Raw genomic sequence first — 18,383 nt, forward strand, 5'->3', positions numbered from 1 at the left:
CTCTCTGTCCTACACAGGCCGCGGCCGAGCACCGCCATCTTTCGGCCTCTCTGAGCGCCGGCGAGCGGCCGCGACCTTGAGCGCCGCTCCCGGGCCGGGTCCGCGCGCGCCCCGCACGGTCGGAACTGCGGCTCCGCGCCCGCCGCGTCGGCCGCGCGGGCGGGGGAGGGGGGCGGCCGGGGGGAGGGAGGGGGGGCGGCCGGGGGGGAGGGAGGGGGGCGGCCCTCCCCCCCACGTCCTCACCGGCCGGACCTGGGCGGCGCGGGCCGGGGTTTGCAGCGCGCGGGAACCCGGCAACCCGGGCAACCGAAGGGCGGGGCTGGGGCGCGGGGGGGGGGGGGGGCGGCGTTGCCCGGGCGACGGCCGCACCAAGATGGCGGAGGATAAAGACCGAGAAGGTACAAACAGGGCGCTGGGCGCCGCCGCCCGCCTCCATCTTGGGCCGGAGGACGGCACCTCGACGTCCGCCGCCGGGGCCCCGCCTCCCCCGTTCCCCCCCCCCCCCATTCCGTCTCCGCGCTCTCGCGCCGCCGTGGCGTCCTCGGTCGCGGGCAGCGCGTCCGCCTCTGCGGAGCCCGGGCCTCGCCGCCACGGCCTCCGCCTCGCCAGCCGTCGCGGCCCCGGGCCCGCCCCGCCTCCATCTTGCGCCTGCCGGGCGTCCTAGACCCGGGGGAGGTGGCGGGGCCCCGACGGGGCGAGCGGGGGCCGCATCCGTGCGGCGGCCGAACGGGGGCGGGGACGAGGGGGGGGCGCGGGGGGGGGCCGGCCTCCCGGAGCCCGCGCGCCCCAGGCCGCCCAGCCCCGCCTCGGCCTCCCGGAGCCCGCGCGCCCCAGGCCGCCCAGCCCCGCCTCGGCCTCCCGGAGCCCGCGCGCCCCAGGCCGCCCAGCCCCGCCTCGGCCTCCCGGAGCCCGCGCGCCCCAGACCGCCCAGCCCCGCCCCGCCCCGTCCCGCCTCGGCCTCGGGAGCCCGCGCGCCCCAGGCCGCCCAGCCCCGCCTCGGCCTCCCGGAGCCCGCGCGCCCCAGGCCGCCCAGCCCCGCCCCGCCCCGCCCCGCCTCGGCCTCGGGAGCCCGCGCGCCCCAGGCCGCCCAGCCCCGCCTCGGCCTCCCGGAGCCCGCGCGCCCCAGGCCGCCCAGCCCCGCCTCGGCCTCGGGAGCCCGCGCGCCCCAGGCCGCCCAGCCCCGCCTCGGCCTCCCGGAGCCCGCGCGCCCCAGGCCGCCCAGCCCCGCCCTGTCCCGTCCCGCCTCGGCCTCGGGAGCCCGCGCGCTCCAGGCCGCCCAGCCCCGCCCCGTCCCGCCTCGGCCTCGGGAGCCCGCGCGCCCCAGGCCGCCCAGCCCGCGGAGCCCCGGCCTCGGGAGCCCGCGCGCCCCAGGCCGCCCAGCCCCCGTCCCCGTCCCGCCTCGGGAGCCCGCGCCTCAGGCCGCCCAGCCCCGCCCCGTCCCGCCTCGGCCTCGGGAGCCCGCGCGCCCCAGGCCGCCCCGCCCCGCGGACCCTCTCCCCCCCCCCCCCCCCTTCTCTTGCTCGTGTCAGGCCTATTTCAGAAGCCAACCTCGGGGTCACCTCGCCTTGGGAAAACCTCCCCTGGGAACTCGGGTCGCATTGCTTGCGGAGAGATGGCAGTTGTGAACGAGTTGCTCACTGAGAGAGGCAAACACTCTGAACTTAGTTCTCATTTTGTGCCAGTCCTGGGGCCTGAACTCTGGGCCTGGGTGCTGTCCCTCAGCGCTTCAGCTCAAGGCTAGCGCTCTACCACTTGAGCCACAGCGCCACTTCCGGCTTTTTTTTCTCTGCTTATGTGGTGCTGAGGAATCAAACCCAGGGCTTCATGCATGCAGGCAAACACGCTACCACTGAGCCACCTTCCCAGCCGCGATGATGGACTCTTGCAGACTCCTGTGCTTGTGCTGGCCTCAAACTCCCATCCTCTAGATTTCAGTCCTTTGAAATGCCTGGATTGCAGCCATGAGCCACTAGCACCTGGCTCTTATTTGTGTGTGCCAGTCCTGTAGTGTGGTCTCGGCCTGGGCACTGCCCTTGGATTTTTGTGCTCCAGCTAGTGCTCCACCACTTGAGCCTCAGACCCACGTCCAGCTTTTTGGTGTTTTAGTTGGAAATAAGTTTCATGGACTTACCTGCCTGGGCTGGCTTCGAACTATATGGTCCTCAGAGCTCAGACAAGCCACCAGCACCCAGCCATAGTTGTCTTTTATTATCCTATATACACATTTAACCATAATTTGTTTTGCTTTGAGCTGTTTTGAGAGCTACATATGATCATGTCACTTTAATGAATTTTAAAACATACATAATTTTTACTTATTTTTATTTTTTGTCAGTTACACAGCTTGAACTGGGGCTCTGTCCCTGAACTCCTTTGCTCAAGGCTAGTGCTCTACCACTGTGAGCCACAGCTTTACAGTGTTAGGTCTGCCCTTCTTCACCGGCCTGAACCCAGTAATCACCTGACTGTGAGTCAGCAAAGGATCCCAGGCTCTGAGGTCACTTCCTCATCTGCTGAGGTCATTTCCTGAACCGATCTGGTCATGCCTCCCTAGACAGTGGGAGGTTCCACAGGCTCTGAGGTCACTTCCACATCTGCCGTGGTCCCACATTTCCCTGTGTAATCCAGCTCAACACAAGTCTGTCCACCTCCTCTCCCCCCTCCTTTTTTTTTCTTCTTCCTTTCCCTCTGTCTCTGCAGGCCTCCTTCTCTGGGCCTACAGTTTGCTCTCTCCCCAATAAACTTCTGCATGAAACATTGTTGTGGGTTTCCTTTCCAGTGAACCTTACATATGGTGTGGAAACCCAGGTTAATTGAAAGAGGCGCACAAGGACTTTTCTGCATGGGCTGGCTTTGAACCGCAATCCTCAGATCTCAGCTTCCTGAGTAGCTTGGATTACAGGTGTGAGACAGTGGTGTCCAGCCGACAAATCAAATTTTACTGTCCATATTCCAGTTTTGTCAGTGGTCCTAATTGTTTCTCATGCCTTTTATAGCGTTTTCCCTTTGTATAGGTTTCTGTCTAGAATCACATTTAGTTGTCATCTCTTTGATAGGCCATCTTACTTAATTGTGAGCAGTAGTACATTTATTTTTCTTTGTCATGACATTGATCAACATTGGATCAGAAAGAACTCTTGTCTGCAGAGATTCATGATTCCTTGTGCCTCATGGACGGCCAGGCCCTTCATTGAAACTTCAAGGCATAAAATATGGCCTTCCCTCAGTTCCGGACACTTTCTGAGTCTAGCAGATGACTGACTGCACAGGCCTCTAAGATAGCTTCTGTGTTTTCATTTATCAGCTGAACATGGCTCATCTGGATCTGAATTCTCTACAAAAAACCTTCCATTTCCCTTAGAATACCCTGAACTCTTCACACGGCGCATGAGTGTTCTTTTTCCTTTGTTGTTGTCTGGAAGCACCCTTCATGAAATCTACACTTTACCATAGTACATGGTCACGTACCCTTTTCTCATCCTACATTTATTTATTTTTTTGTTTTTTTTTTGGGGGGGGGTCGGTAAAGCACCTTGCATGTATGAGGCCCTGGGTTCGATTCCTCAGCACCACCACATAAGCAAAAAGAAAAAAGCCAGAAGTGGCGCTGTGGCTCAAGGGGTAGAGTGCTAGCCTTGAGCTGAAGAGCTGAGGGATAGCACCCAGGCCCAGAGTTCAAGCCCCACGACCAACCAAAAAAGAAAAAAAGAATGTGAAGTCTGTAGTGAGTTCTGTAGTTGGAAGCTTCAGGCTAGATAGTCACTGCTGGAACTTCTGCCCAGGGCCATGAGGAGTAGAACAGAGCCCGGCTTATTCATGGTGACACAGCAGCTCTCACGTCCAGGAATAAAACATTGCCCTCATGGAGATTACCACAAGAGAACTGCACAATTACTCCACTAGTTGTGGAATAGCTTTTAGAAGTGCAGGGCTCAGAGTCTGCATAGGATGCAGACACTGGCATATGGTGTTTGTTGCGGCTCTGTCACCAGCGCCACGCTGTGGAGTCTGCTTAGGTGTCATCAAAGGATGGATCACTGGGTGGAGGATCTAGATACTGGACAAGCGCTTTCCTAGCAAGTGCCAAGGCCCTGAGTTCGGCCCTCAGCTCCACAGGGGTGGGGCTAGGGGGCAAGAAGAAAGGATGGTAGATACGCATGTAAAAATTTCAAAAGTGGACTGGGAAGGTGGCACAGTGGTAGAGCGCTTGCCTTGCATGCATGAGGCCCTGGGTTCAATTCCTCAGCACACGTTAGCAGAAATAGCCAGAAGTGGCGCTATGGCTTGAGTTGTAGAGCACTAGCCTTGAGCTGAAGAGGTGAGGGACAGCACCCAGACCCAGAGTTCAGGCCCCATGACTGGTCAAAAACAAACAACCAAAAAACAAAAAAAATTCAAAAGTTCTGGGCTGGGAAGGTGGCTCAGTGGTAGAGCACTTGCCTTGCATGCTTGAGGCCCTGGGTTCGATTCCTCAGCACCACATAAGCAAAAAGAAAAAAGCTGGAAGTGGCGCTGTGGCTCAAGTGGTAGAGCACTAGCCTTGAACTGAAGAGCTGAGGGACAGTGTTCAGGCCCCACGACCGGACCCCCCCCCAAAAAAAATTCAAAAGTTCAGAATTCTAGAAGGACACCCAATTTAATTTTTTCTTATTTCAAGGGTTTTAAGTATGACATTGTTTAAGTTGATTGGAATTCAGAAACCTGAAACAAAACTCACTTCTCCCTCCCCCTCCCCCCCACCTCACCAAGCCTAAATCAAGAAAGAGTGGCTGGAAAGAGGCTGTGAAGTGAGGCTTGTAAGTAGGTAGAGGCCAGGCCTCTGAAAAGTCAGGCCATAGGGGCCAATTCTGAGATCAAAAGGAAACCCTCAGCTTTTCAATGGGGAGACAGTACGGATTCTGTTTATTTTCTTATCTATTTTAGGCAGTATTGGGTTTTAAACTCACGGTCTTGTGTCTACAAGGTAGGCAGACACTGTCTCTGAGCCACATCTGTCATCTGTAGCTCAGTTTCTGTGTTTATGAGGTAACTCTATCTCTTTAAATGTACACTCCCTCCCTTTCCTTCCTCCTTCCTTCCTTCTGTCCTTTCCTCCTCCTTTTCTTCTTCCTCTTCTCTTCTTCCTCCTCCTTTTCCTTCTTCTTCCTCCTCCTTCCTTCTTCTTCCTTCTTCCTTCTTATGTCTTTCTTTTCCTTCTCCTCTTCCTCTGTTTTGGCTGGTACTGAGGTGTGAACTTAGGGCTTTGTACACTCACTTGGCTTTTTTGCTCAAGTCTGGAACTCTACCACTTGAGCCACACCTGTACTTCTAGCCTTTTGCTGATTAGTTGGAGACAAGTTTCCTGGATTTGTCTGTCCTGGTCAGCATTGATCTCTTAAGCTACTGTAGCTTGTTTTCCTTTTCCATTAGAATGCTTCCACATAAGAAGATGATCAATTAGTGTTTGACAGATGAAAGCACAAATTATAAAATTAGACTGTGATTGAGTATAATCTTTATATTTAGTGGGAGAAATAGGAATTCACAAAGAACTACCTCTTCTCTCCAAAGAACATAGGAATATGTCCCTTGGCTGTTATTATTTAAAGCAGTCTACTTGTGGTTTGGGTGTTGGTGCTACTGAGTCATGCTGGACATAACATTATTTATGTATACTTCCAGTTAATTAACCTTGACGGCCTTTCTTCACCTTCTCTGTAGTATACTTTAAACAGAGCTCCTGGCAAGCATTTCTCTTGGGGCTTATTATTTTATCTCAGTTCCTCTAGGTGGGTGTGAGCGCCTTGTTCAGTGTTTAAATATGTGTGCAGACCTAGGCTTTAGGAAAAAACTCAGCTCCACTCTTTGCTTAAAAACGTGTATTATTGATTTGACTTTTCTTTTGGTGATGGGCACTCTTGCTACATGTGCTATCATTCATTTCTTTTGAAATAAAGCCCAGTTTTTGCTTTTTACTTTGTTTTGATTTTAACTTACCTAGATTCAGTTGTCTTAGTGTTTCTATTGCCAAAAATCAAGTATAACATGAAATTTTTGGCAATGGTAGTATATAGTATGGAATTAAGCTGTATAATGATATAACTCTCCTCTAACTGTAGTGTTATCAATTAAAAAGCATTTTTAGTACTTCAACATATTAATTTAGTTATGTTGTAATAAACAAATTTGCTGCATTTTGTGGTCTAATAAAAAACAACTAAGCATAAAGTAGAATATATATAATATATACTATCTACGTATATGTGTATATATATATTAGGAGGTAAGAGTCTCACAGAGTTGCCTGCCTGGAGTGGCTGGCTTTGAACTGCAGTCCTCAGATCTCAGCTTCCTGAGTAGCTTGGATTACAGGTGTGAGCCACCAGTGCCTGGCTTGGTATTCTTTCTGATTATTATTTTGTTTTTTGGGTTTTTTTTTTGGTGGTAAGGCTTGAACTCTGGGCTTGGGCGCTGTCCCTGCACTCTTCAGCTCAAGGCGAGCGCCACTTTCTCTGATTATTATTCTGGTTATATTTATTGAGAACTTATTTACTATGATTCTACTTTATGCTAATCCATTTATGTTCATTATTTGTTCTAATCTTCATAACTCAATGAGTTATTGTAAATATTATTCTTATTTTAGAGATGAAGAAATATGCTAGTTGGCAGGAAGGACCTGTTTGACTAAATGCATAGTTTCTGATAGGCAGGGCCTGTTCATTCACCATTTTACTGTTACATGCTTTTTTTTTTTTTTTTTTGCCAGTCCTGGGGCTTGAATTTCCTGAGCTGCTTTTGCTCAAGGCTAGTGCTCTGCCACTTGAGCCACAGCACCACTTCTGGCTTTTTCTGTATGTGGTGCTGAGGAATTGAACCCAGGGCCTCATGCATGCTAGGTAAGCGCTCTACCACTGAGCCACATTCCTGGCCATGTTGCCTGCTATTTTAAAATTTGATATTAATGCTCAGTATTTGTAGAACATCATTTAAGATCTTGATATTTGTGAAACCAGTAAACAAATACTGATGAGGTTTTTCTTGGCACTCTACTTTTCAAGTTACTTTCATATGGTTTAAGCCTTTTCCTTCCTTTCTTCCTTTTTTTATTTTTTATTTTTGCCACGGTCTCACTATATAGCTAGTGTGGCCTTTGGGTTCTCTAGCCCAGTCAAGTCTGGAATGTGTGGTTCTCCTGCCTCAGCATCTCAGAATCTTGGAATTCGGGTATGTGCCACAGAACCTGGCTAGCTTGAGCCATTTAAAAACAGAAAAGATATGCTGGTGCTGGCGGTTCACACTTACAATCCTAGCTACTCAGGAGACTGAGATCTGAGGATCATGGTTGGAAGCCAGCCTAGGAAGGACAGTCTGTGAGACTTTTTATCTCTTAAGTATCAACAAAAGCTGGAAGAGGATCTGTGGCTCAAGTGGTAGAGTACCAGCCTGGAGCAAAAAGCTCAGGGAGAGTGGCCAGGCCCAGAATTCAAGGCTCAGGACACACACACACACACACACACACACACACACACACACGCATGCACGCACGCACGCACGCACGCACGAAAAGCCTTCTTTGTTTTTCATAGTATAGCTTGTAAAGAAGACTGTTAAAGGGGCTGGGAAGGTGGCTCAGTGGTAGAGCACTTACCTTGCATGCTCAGTGGTAGAGCACTTGCCTTGCATGCATGAGGCCCTGGGTTTGATTCCTCAGCACCACATAAGCAGAAAGAAAAAAGCTGGAAGTGGCACTGTGGCTCAAGTGGTAGAGCACTAGCCTTGAGCTGAAGAGCTGAGGGACAGCACCCAGGCCCAGAGTTCAGGTCCTACTACCGGACCCCCCCCCCCCCCAAAAAAAAAAAGAAGACTGCTAAAGCGGACTTTTTGCTATGTTGAAAATGTACTATACAGCTGGTGGATGGGGATGGGAGGGAAAAACTGGAAATGTACTCTTGCCCAGTGCTGGTGGCTCACGCCTATAATCCTAGCTGTTCAGGAGGCTGAGATCTGAGGATGGTGGGTCAAAGCCAGCCTGGGCAGGAAAGTCTGTGAGACTCTTATCTCTAATTAACCACCAGAAAAACAGAAGTGGTGCTGTGGCTCAAGTAGTAGAGCACTTGCCTTGAGCTGAAGAGCTCAGGGACAGTGCCTAGGTCCAGAGTTTAAGCCCCACACCAAAAAAAAAAAAAAAAAAGAAAAGAAAAGGAAATCTAATTTTTACCTATTTATTTATCTTATTACTTCAACATTAATTTTGGTATGTTATAATAAACAAGTTTGCTGTATTTTGTGGCTTAGTAAAAACTACGCATAGGTAGAATATATATGTACATAATATATATTACATATATTAGGAGGTACATCACCTTTATAATAATAAAACGTAAAAGGTAAAAATTTTAAAAATGGCTTTATGAACTGATCAAGAAGTAAGTTGATTTATAGAAGGCCTTTAGCATTTTCTGAGTATATGTTTTAAGCTACAGTAAAAAAACATAAATAGGAACAGCCGACAGGAAGCTGAAAACTGCAATAAGCTTTCTTCTAAATTATAAAATGTGGTTGACAGACATCTTTTTATAAATATATCTGTGATTACACACTGTTTTTAGACTTTGATAATTTTTTTTCTGAAGGGAAATCTTTCCTTCAAATTTCTAAAAGCTAAAATAGCAAATTATGACAAGACAGAAATTAGTCCTGCCCATTTTAAAGCTAAGTTGGACCATATTCCCTAGTCCTAGGGCTTGAACTCCGGACCTGTGTGCAGTCCTTGAGCCTCTTTGTACTCAATATAGTGCGCTACCTCTTGAGCCACAGCTCTACTTCTGGGTTTTGAGTGGTTAATTGGTGATAAGAGTCTCAAGGGAGTTAGGCACCGGTGGCTCATGCCTGTAACCCTAGCTACTCAGAAGGCTGAGATCTGAGGATCGCAGTTCAAAGCCAGCCCAGGCAGGAAAGTCTGTGAGACTCTTATCTTCAATAAACCACTAGAAAACCGGAAGTGGTGCTGTGGCTCAAGAGGTAGAGCACTCGCCTTGAGCTGAAGAGCAAAGGGACAGCGACCAAGCCCAGAGTTCAAGCCCCACAACTGACCAAAAACAAACAAAAAGAGTCTCAAGGGGACTTTTCTGCCTGGGCTGGCTTCAAACTGTGATATTCAGATCTCAACCTCCTGAGTAGCTAGGATTATAGGCATGAGTCACTGGCACCCAGCTCAAGTCTCAAAATGAAAGGGAAAATTGAAAGGCAAAAAGCCAGGTGAGGGAGAAAAGGGAAAGGAACACTATATGCCCAGACACCCCAAATATAGTAGCTTAAGACCACTAGCACACATGCTTTCCAGATGTGGCTTTGCTGTCGGATGCTGATTTAGAATCTGTCATAATTCTCACCTCACAAACATGGCTATTAGCAGGAACTCTTGATTGTTTTTGTTGTTGTTGCTCATTGTGGGGCTTGAACTCAGGGCCTGGGCACTGTCCCTGAACTTTTTTTGCCCAAGGTTAGCACTCTACCACTTGAACCACAGCACCACTTTCTGCTCTCTCTGAGTAGTTTATGGGAGGTAAGTCTCTCGGACTTTCCTGCCTAGGCTGGCTTTCAGAGGTGAACCTCAGATCTCAGTCTCCTGAGTAGCTAGGATGACAGGCGTGAGCCATGGTGCTCAGCTCACTCTTCTTTGACACTAATTTATCATCTTCCTCCTGCTTACTGCTTGTTGTGCAAGCTTTGGCACCACTTTATTAGTTCTGTTCACTTCAATTTCAGGGTCAGTCATGGGGTTGCCCACCGCCCAATACTCCAGCTTCGGGGTCCTTTCCAGCCTAGTGATCATTCCCACTCCTCTCAGGGGCTGCTTTCACACCTCAGCTCTGGGAGACACTGTGAAATCTTTGCTGCCTTCATTCTGTTTATGGCATAGATCTCCTAGATGCCCAGTGCTGTTGTACCCTTATGTGAAAGGCTTAGTAAGGCTTCGAGTTGCTTTGACCTGACAGTTTACCAATCAAACAAAAGTGATTTTGACTAGTGTAGAAGAAAAAGGAATCCATTAAAAGATTGTAGGGAGCTCATAAAACTAAGAGGAAGCTGTAGAGACAGTGGACAGGAGGAACAAGAGGAGGCTGAGCAGCGCGTACCACTGTGAGTGCTCGTGATCACCATGAGCTCCTCAGGTGTCGCTGCTGGGCCACTGCTACCAGATTCCTGCAGCGCTTGCGTCTACCCTTCCCATAACGAAGTTATAAACTCTGTGTGTGTGAAGGACTAGTGTCTAGTCTCGCCCCAGGTTGGTTGAGAAACCAACCCACTTTTTTTTTTTTTTTTGGGTCCGGTCGTGGGGCTTGAACTCTGGGCCTGGGCGCTGTCCCTCAGCTCTTCAGCTCAAGGCTAGCGCTCTACCACTTGAGCCACAGCGCCACTTCCGGCTTTTTTCTTTTTGCTTATGTGGTGCTGAGGAATCGAACCCAGGGCCTCAGGCTTGCAAGGCAAGCACTCTACCACTGAGCCACCTTCCCACCCCCCAACCCACTTTTAAGTCTCCTGATGATGATTGTACTTCATGTTTTAAAAAACAGAAGAAACACTTAGGCCTGACTTCCTTCACTTGTTGCCCACCCTTAGACACATCTTTTCCTAGTATTCTTTCTTACTCTAAGTAGGAGACCATTTTATTTTATAATTATTTGTGGTGCTGAAGATTAAACTCAGGGCCTTGTACATGCTAGGCAAGAGTGTTATCATCAGCTATACCCCAAACCCTTATCTTTCCTTAGTTATTTGAGCAGAAGAGTTGTTTCTTTTGTTGTTCAAAACTAATTTTCTTATTTGTGTTTAAAGACTTCATTAATTCTTCTCCAGGATCTTCTTTCAGCAATCAAGCCTTCCTTTGCTTTAGTAAGATTACTTATTAATATTCCTTTTTTTTGTCCATTGTGGGGCTTGAACAACTTTGTTGAAGTTGTGGTTGTTGATTTATAATGAAACATTGTATCAGTAAACCATGGTATGCTCCTGTAGTACTGTTAAAAATGGAAGATCACAACCTGAAGAATATAGCATGCAAATGCGGGAAGAAGGCGACTGCATTTGTATTGGGAATACTGACTATTGGTGCCCAGGGCCGGGGAGGAGGGAGATGGGTTTGACCAGCACTGCGATCTTGGCAGGTTGTAGAGCCTCAGATTCTTTCTTTCTAAGGCTGGCCACACCACTGCGCTTGGCAGTGCACACAGGCACCTGCACGGGCCTGGGGGGGCAGTGCCTACTCCATAACCAGTTGTTGAGTGAGTGAATGCTAACTATTAAGTGCTATAAAAAAGAGGATACGTAGGAAGAAGGACTGAAGGAAAGTACAGCAAAATGGTTAGTGTTATGTTAGAATAAAGAATGTGAGTCATTCAACATTTTCCCTTCTCCTCCTTGTCTACCACCTCTTCCTTTCCTTTTGTTTTGTTTTCTTCTTTCCAAGCCCAGTACTGGGGCTTGAACACAGGACATTGTGTTCTTGCACTTGTGGCTTGAGCCATGCCTCTAGTTCTGGCTTTTATGGCTGGTTAATTGGAGATAAGAGTCCTGACGGTTTATCTACCCAGGCTGGCTTTGAACCATGATCCTCTGATCTCAGCTTCCTGAGTAGCTAGGATTACAGGCGTGAGCCACTGGTGTCTGGCCCCATTTTCTTTCTTTCTTTCCTTCTTTCCTTCCTTCCTTCTTTCCTTCCTTCCTTTCTTCCTTTTTTTTTTTTTTTTGTCGATCATGGGGCTTGAACTCTGGGCCTGGGCACTGTCCCTCAGCTCTTCAGCTCAAGGCTAGTGCTCTACCACTTGAGCCACAGTGCCACTTCCGGCTTTTTCTGCTTATGTGGTGCTGAGGAATCAAACCCAGGGCTTCATGTATGCAAAGCAAGCACTCTACCACTGGGCTACCTTCCCAGCCCTTCCATTTTCTTTTTTCAAATCTTATTTTTTTTTTTTTCCTGTCACACTTTAGGTTAAAGGGAAATGAACAGAAGGTGGGAGATTCATGTTGTATCTGGTAATATTCACAATTAAAATAATTACACATATTTTGATCCCTTTCTTTCCCTTTCTGGCTTGTTTAATGCATGTTGAGATGGGTTACATATATCCGCTTATTCAGCTGCACGTGGAGTTAGCCCAGCCCCTTTCTTTCCATACCCAGCGTTGGTCTGTTGGCAACTCTTGATGGTGGCTTTGTCCTTTAGCATCCTGCAGACTGTGGGGTTTCTTTTTTTTTTTTTTGGGTCCGGTTGTGGGGCCTGAACTCTGGGCCTGGGTGCTGTCCCTCAGCTCTCAAGGCTAGCGCTCTACCACTTGAGCCACAGCGCCACTTCCGATTTTTTTTTTCTTTTTGCTTATGTGGTGCTGGGGGATTGAACCCAGGGCCTCAGGCATGCAAGGCAAGCGCTCTACCACTGAGCCACCTTCCTAGCCCTGTGGGGTTTCTTCCTTGCTTACCGCTGCCCTCTGGGTTCTCTGAGCTGTGCTACACGCTGCAGCCCCAGCATGGTCCTGGTGTAGAGGCCAGAGTGAACAGAAGCAGATCAGACCCTCCATGCTGCTCCTTGAATTCAAGCCAAAGCCCAAGTCTCAGAGGTAGCCATAGACTCTTACAGAATCCTTCTCCTGTCTTCAAACTTACACTTTTCTGATCTTTCCTACAGTCCTGTGCTTTCTGCTCTCTGCCTAAAATCCTCATGGAGACACACCCAGGCGGGGCCCTTTCCAGCCTCCTCGCTCCCGTCTTCCTCCCCCAGCACTCCTGACTTCCCAGCTCGTTTGTCTGCTTTCCTGTAGCACCTTTTGACTTACTGTCTGTCAGCAAATATGTACCAACATCTATCTTCCCGCTGCAAGGCAGGAATTTCTGTCTGTTTGGTTCCTGGCTGTGACCTCATCAGCTGGTAGAGTGTCATTCGTAGTAATACTCAGTAAACATTGTCGGACATGTCACCGTTTCCTGTCAGTGAGCCTTGCCCACACCACACCAGTGGAAGCTTTCTGAGCGAGCCTGCGTCGTAGGTAGGTGTCCTGCCCCTCGCCCCTCCAGGCTTCCTCAGGCGTAGAACAAAGCCAGTGGGCAGGGCACATGACAGAGAAGTGGCCAGCGCTTGTTGCCTCTGTGTGTTCTGCCGCTGGCTGGGGAGGCCCCCGAGCGACTGGAGATGGAGGGGGTTCTAGGGGGTGGCTTTGGGGGGACACATAGGTAAAACGCTCCGAGGGTGCATTTAAGATTGAAGTAACTTTGGTGTTAGGTCTTGGAAGATGGAGAGGAGTTCAACATGCCAAGCGCTACAGAAAGATCGGGAGACAGCATGGAGCCAAGTGTGCTGGTCCACACCTGCAGCTCCGGCTCTTGAGAGTCTGAAGCAGGAGGATCTTGAACTTGAGGCCAGCTGGTGCTCCATATCAATACCTTGTCTCAAAAGCAGCCCATCAGGCAAAACCCCGCAAGATTCTGAGGCTGGTTATGAGGTTTTTGTTTTGAATTTATAACTAAAGAAACATATTTTTCTTTGTCTTTTGCAGAGATAATGGTAGCAGAATTTCACAAAAAAATCAAAGAGGCATTTGAAGTGTTTGACCATGAGTTGAATAACATGGTGGATGTGAGGTTTGGAAATCTTTTTGTTACTGTCGTAATTCTGAATTAGTCATGCAATTTACAGGTAGGAGAAGAGTCTTCTTAACATTGTACCTTGGATTTATTATGCTATTTAGAGCGTTTTTCTGTGTCTGCAGAGGTCTTTGCTAGTGACTGTTTCAGGTACATTTTGTTTCTTATTCTTCATAGTCTGGTGGATAGAACATATTCACATTGCTTATTCCGGTCTATAGATTGTAACGCAGTGAGTAAGCTGAACTCTCCTATAGCTTTAGTGCACATAGTTGGGACTCAGAAAATAGTTGTCAAGTGAATGAGTAGACTTTAAAAGAGACGCAGTTTGTTTTATCAGGCCATCACGAATAGGCTATTACAAAGAAAGAGTAACAAAGTGTACAGAACAGCGCCATGGCAAAAAGAACAAAACACATAAAAAACGGAAACATGAACATTGGCAGAGGGACGACAGCCAGAGGGACAACCAGAGGGACAACCCCAGAGGGACGGTGAGCAGAGGGACCGTGACCAGAGGGACGGTGAGCAGAGGGACGGTGAGCAGAGGGACCGTGAACAGAGGGACGGTGAGCAGAGGGACGGTGAGCAGAGGGACCGTGAACAGAGGGATGGTGAGCAGAGGGACGGTGAGCAGAGGGACGGTGAGCAGAGGGACCGTGACCAGAGGGACGGTGAGCAGAGGGACCGTGAACAGAGGGACGGTGAGCAGAGGGACGGTGAGCAGAGGGACGGTGAGCAGAGGGACCGTGACCAGTGGGACGGTGAGCAGAGGGACGGTGAGCAGAGGGACCGTGAACAGAGGGACCATGACCAGAGGGACGGTGAGCAGAGGGACCATGACCAGAGGGATGGTGAGCAGAGGGACCATGACCAGAGGGACGGTGAGCAGAGGGACGGTGAGCAGAGGGACCGTGACCAGAGGGACGGTGAGCAGAGGGACGGTGAGCAGAGGGACCGTGACCAGAGGGACGGTGAGCAGAGGGACCGTGACCAGAGGGACGGTGAGCAGAGGGACGGTGAGCAGAGGGACGGTGAGCAGAGGGACCGTGACCAGAGGGACGGTGAGCAGAGGGACGGTGACCAGAGGGACGGTGAGCAGAGGGACCGTGAATAGAGGGACCATGACCAGAGGGATGGTGAGCAGAGGGACGACAGCCAGAGGGACAACCCCAGAGGGACCATGACCAGAGGGACGGTGAGCAGAGGGACCATGACCAGAGGGACGGTGAGCAGAGGGACGGTGAGCAGAGGGACGGTGAGCAGAGGGACGGTGAGCAGAGGGACGGTGAGCAGAGGGACCGTGACCAGAGGGACGGTGAGCAGAGGGACGGTGAGCAGAGGGACCGTGAACAGAGGGACCATGACCAGAGGGATGGTGAGCAGAGGGACGACAGCCAGAGGGACAACCCCAGAGGGACCATGACCAGAGGGACGGTGAGCAGAGGGACGGTGAGCAGAGGGACGGTGAGCAGAGGGACGGTGAGCAGAGGGACCGTGACCAGAGGGACGGTGAGCAGAGGGACGGTGACCAGAGGGACGGTGAGCAGAGGGACGGTGACCAGAGGGACCATGACCAGAGGGATGGTGAGCAGAGGGACGACAGCCAGAGGGACAACCCCAGAGGGACCATGACCAGAGGGACGGTGAGCAGAGGGACGGTGAGCAGAGGGACGGTGAGCAGAGGGACGGTGAGCAGAGGGACGGTGAGCAGAGGGACCGTGACCAGAGGGACGGTGACCAGAGGGACGGTGACCAGAGGGACGGTGAGCAGAGGGACGGTGACCAGAGGGACGGTGACCAGAGGGACGGTGAGCAGAGGGACGGTGACCAGAGGGACGGTGAGCAGAGGGACCGTGAACAGAGGGACCATGACCAGAGGGATGGTGAGCAGAGGGACGACAGCCAGAGGGACAACCCCAGAGGGACCATGACCAGAGGGACGGTGAGCAGAGGGACGGTGAGCAGAGGGACGGTGAGCAGAGGGACGGTGAGCAGAGGGACGGTGAGCAGAGGGACCGTGACCAGAGGGACGGTGAGCAGAGGGACCGTGACCAGAGGGACGGTGAGCAGAGGGACGGTGAGCAGAGGGACGGTGAGCAGAGGGACGGTGAGCAGAGGGACCATGACCAGAGGGACGGTGAGCAGAGGGACGGTGAGCAGAGGGACGGTGACCGGAGGGACGGTGAGCAGAGGGACGGTGAGCAGAGGGACGGTGAGCAGAGGGACGGTGAGCAGAGGGACGGTGACCAGAGGGACGGTGAGCAGAGGGACGGTGACCGGAGGGACGAGGAGCAGAGGGACGGTGACCAGAGGGACGGTGAGCAGAGGGACGGTGAGCAGAGGGACGGTGAGCAGAGGGACGGTGAGCAGAGGGACGGTGACCGGAGGGACGAGGAGCAGAGGGACGGTGACCGGAGGGACGAGGAGCAGAGGGACGGTGAGCAGAGGGACGGTGAGCAGAGGGACGGTGAGCAGAGGGACGGTGAACAGAGGGACGGTGAGCAGAGGGACGGTGACCGGAGGGACGGTGACCGGAGGGACGAGGAGCAGAGGGACGGTGAGCAGAGGGACGGTGAGCAGAGGGACGGTGAGCAGAGGGACGGTGAGCAGAGGGACCATGACCAGAGGGACGGTGAGCAGAGGGACGGTGAGCAGAGGGACGGTGAGCAGAGGGACGGTGAGCAGAGGGACCGTGACCAGAGGGACGGTGAGCAGAGGGACGGTGAGCAGAGGGACCGTGACCAGAGGGACGGTGAGCAGAGGGACCGTGACCAGAGGGACGGTGAGCAGAGGGACGGTGAGCAGAGGGACGGTGAGCAGAGGGACCGTGACCAGAGGGACGGTGAGCAGAGGGACGGTGACCAGAGGGACGGTGAGCAGAGGGACCGTGAACAGAGGGACCATGACCAGAGGGACGGTGAGCAGAGGGACGGTGAGCAGAGGGACGGTGACCGGAGGGACGGTGAGCAGAGGGACGGTGAGCAGAGGGACGGTGAGCAGAGGGACGGTGAGCAGAGGGACGGTGACCGGAGGGACGGTGACCGGAGGGACGAGGAGCAGAGGGACGGTGAGCAGAGGGACGGTGAGCAGAGGGACGGTGAGCAGAGGGACGGTGAGCAGAGGGACCATGACCAGAGGGACGGTGAGCAGAGGGACGGTGAGCAGAGGGACGGTGAGCAGAGGGACGGTGAGCAGAGGGACCGTGACCAGAGGGACGGTGAGCAGAGGGACGGTGAGCAGAGGGACCGTGACCAGAGGGACGGTGAGCAGAGGGACCGTGACCAGAGGGACGGTGAGCAGAGGGACGGTGAGCAGAGGGACGGTGAGCAGAGGGACCGTGACCAGAGGGACGGTGAGCAGAGGGACGGTGACCAGAGGGACGGTGAGCAGAGGGACCGTGAACAGAGGGACCATGACCAGAGGGACGGTGAGCAGAGGGACGGTGAGCAGAGGGACGGTGACCGGAGGGACGGTGAGCAGAGGGACGGTGAGCAGAGGGACGGTGAGCAGAGGGACGGTGAGCAGAGGGACGGTGACCGGAGGGACGAGGAGCAGAGGGACGGTGAGCAGAGGGACGACAGCCAGAGGGACAACCCCAGAGGGACCATGACCAGAGGGACGGTGAGCAGAGGGACGGTGAGCAGAGGGACGGTGAGCAGAGGGACGGTGAGCAGAGGGACGGTGAGCAGAGGGACGGTGAGCAGAGGGACCATGAGCAGAGGGACCATGACCAGAGGGACGGTGACCGGAGGGACGGTGAGCAGAGGGACGGTGAGCAGAGGGACGGTGAGCAGAGGGACGGTGACCGGAGGGACGAGGAGCGGGCTGGTGAGGGCTGACCGCGGGACGCCGTGCGGGGCTCGCGGTGTCCATGCGCGTTGCGTCTGCTGTCTTCCCTCAGGAGGGGCCAGCAGACCTAGGCTGCATGGAGGTGGGTCTGTGGCGGCGGCTCGAGGTTCCCTTATCTCTGTGGAATGGTGGCAGCCCACCCGGGTGAGTGGCTTACCACTAGCTAGACTTGGAATGGACTCAGCTGTCCCTATACCGAGGAGGGGCCGCCCGGAGGGCTCCAGGCAGACTTCTGCGGTTCCAGGCCCAGCTTTGTGACTGGGAGGAGCTGATTTCTTCTCTTGGTGCCTCAGTATTTCATTTCCTCAGAATCATCAGTGTAAGTCATCTCAAAGTGTGGCCTGGGGACCCTTGTACGTCCCCAGGGCCTTTACAGGTGACTGAACACATGCTCGTCTTATTAATACAGCTGAGACAGTATCAGCTACTTCTGTGTCAATTTTCTCCTGAGTATGTCTTTAAGAACTACATGACATGTGATGTTACGACAGGTTGAATCCAGCCGTGTTCTTCTGAGCTGGACATCAAAGAGACTTGGAGACATGTAGAAGCACTACTCTTCCTGTTAAATTTATCTTTGTGCTGGAGAGTGTCTTTGTTTTTTCATAAAATTGTTATTTATGTAAACATACAATAGGGTCATCTGTTAGTGCACTAAAGAATACATATTTTAAAAATAAAGCTTTAATTTCTAATATGATGACCATAGATTCAAATAACTCCCATAAGTGACTAAGAGCATAAAGGAGTTGTGAGACCAGAAAGTTTGAGACCTGCTTCTGTCAGTGAACATTTTTTAAGCTCTTAGAACAGTGTGAGAATGGAGCGAATGAGCTTGGGACTTCAGAAGAGTGTTAGCTATTATCATTATTACTCAGTATTGTCTTCAAGTCAGTAATTCAGTCTGTTTT

At 52.0% G+C, this 18,383-nt stretch overlaps 1 protein-coding gene across 1 annotated transcript in view; it reads left to right on the top strand.

The window, feature by feature from the left end:
• The first annotated feature begins 363 nt into the window (after nt 1–363).
• The window catches only part of Efcab2 (EF-hand calcium binding domain 2), a 49,748-nt gene continuing 31,728 nt past the window's right edge, over nt 364–18,383 (top strand). Inside the window, exons 1-2 of the mRNA XM_042701246.1 lie at nt 364–398; nt 13,533–13,617. Of these exons, the coding sequence (XP_042557180.1) occupies nt 374–398; nt 13,533–13,617 (110 nt within the window). The 5' untranslated portion in view covers nt 364–373. The remainder of the gene's footprint in view (nt 399–13,532; nt 13,618–18,383) is intronic.

The sequence above is a fragment of the Dipodomys spectabilis genome, unplaced genomic scaffold (genome assembly GCF_019054845.1).
Source record: "Dipodomys spectabilis isolate Male_0828 unplaced genomic scaffold, ASM1905484v1 ptg000288l, whole genome shotgun sequence".
Lineage (NCBI taxonomy): Eukaryota > Metazoa > Chordata > Mammalia > Rodentia > Heteromyidae > Dipodomys > Dipodomys spectabilis.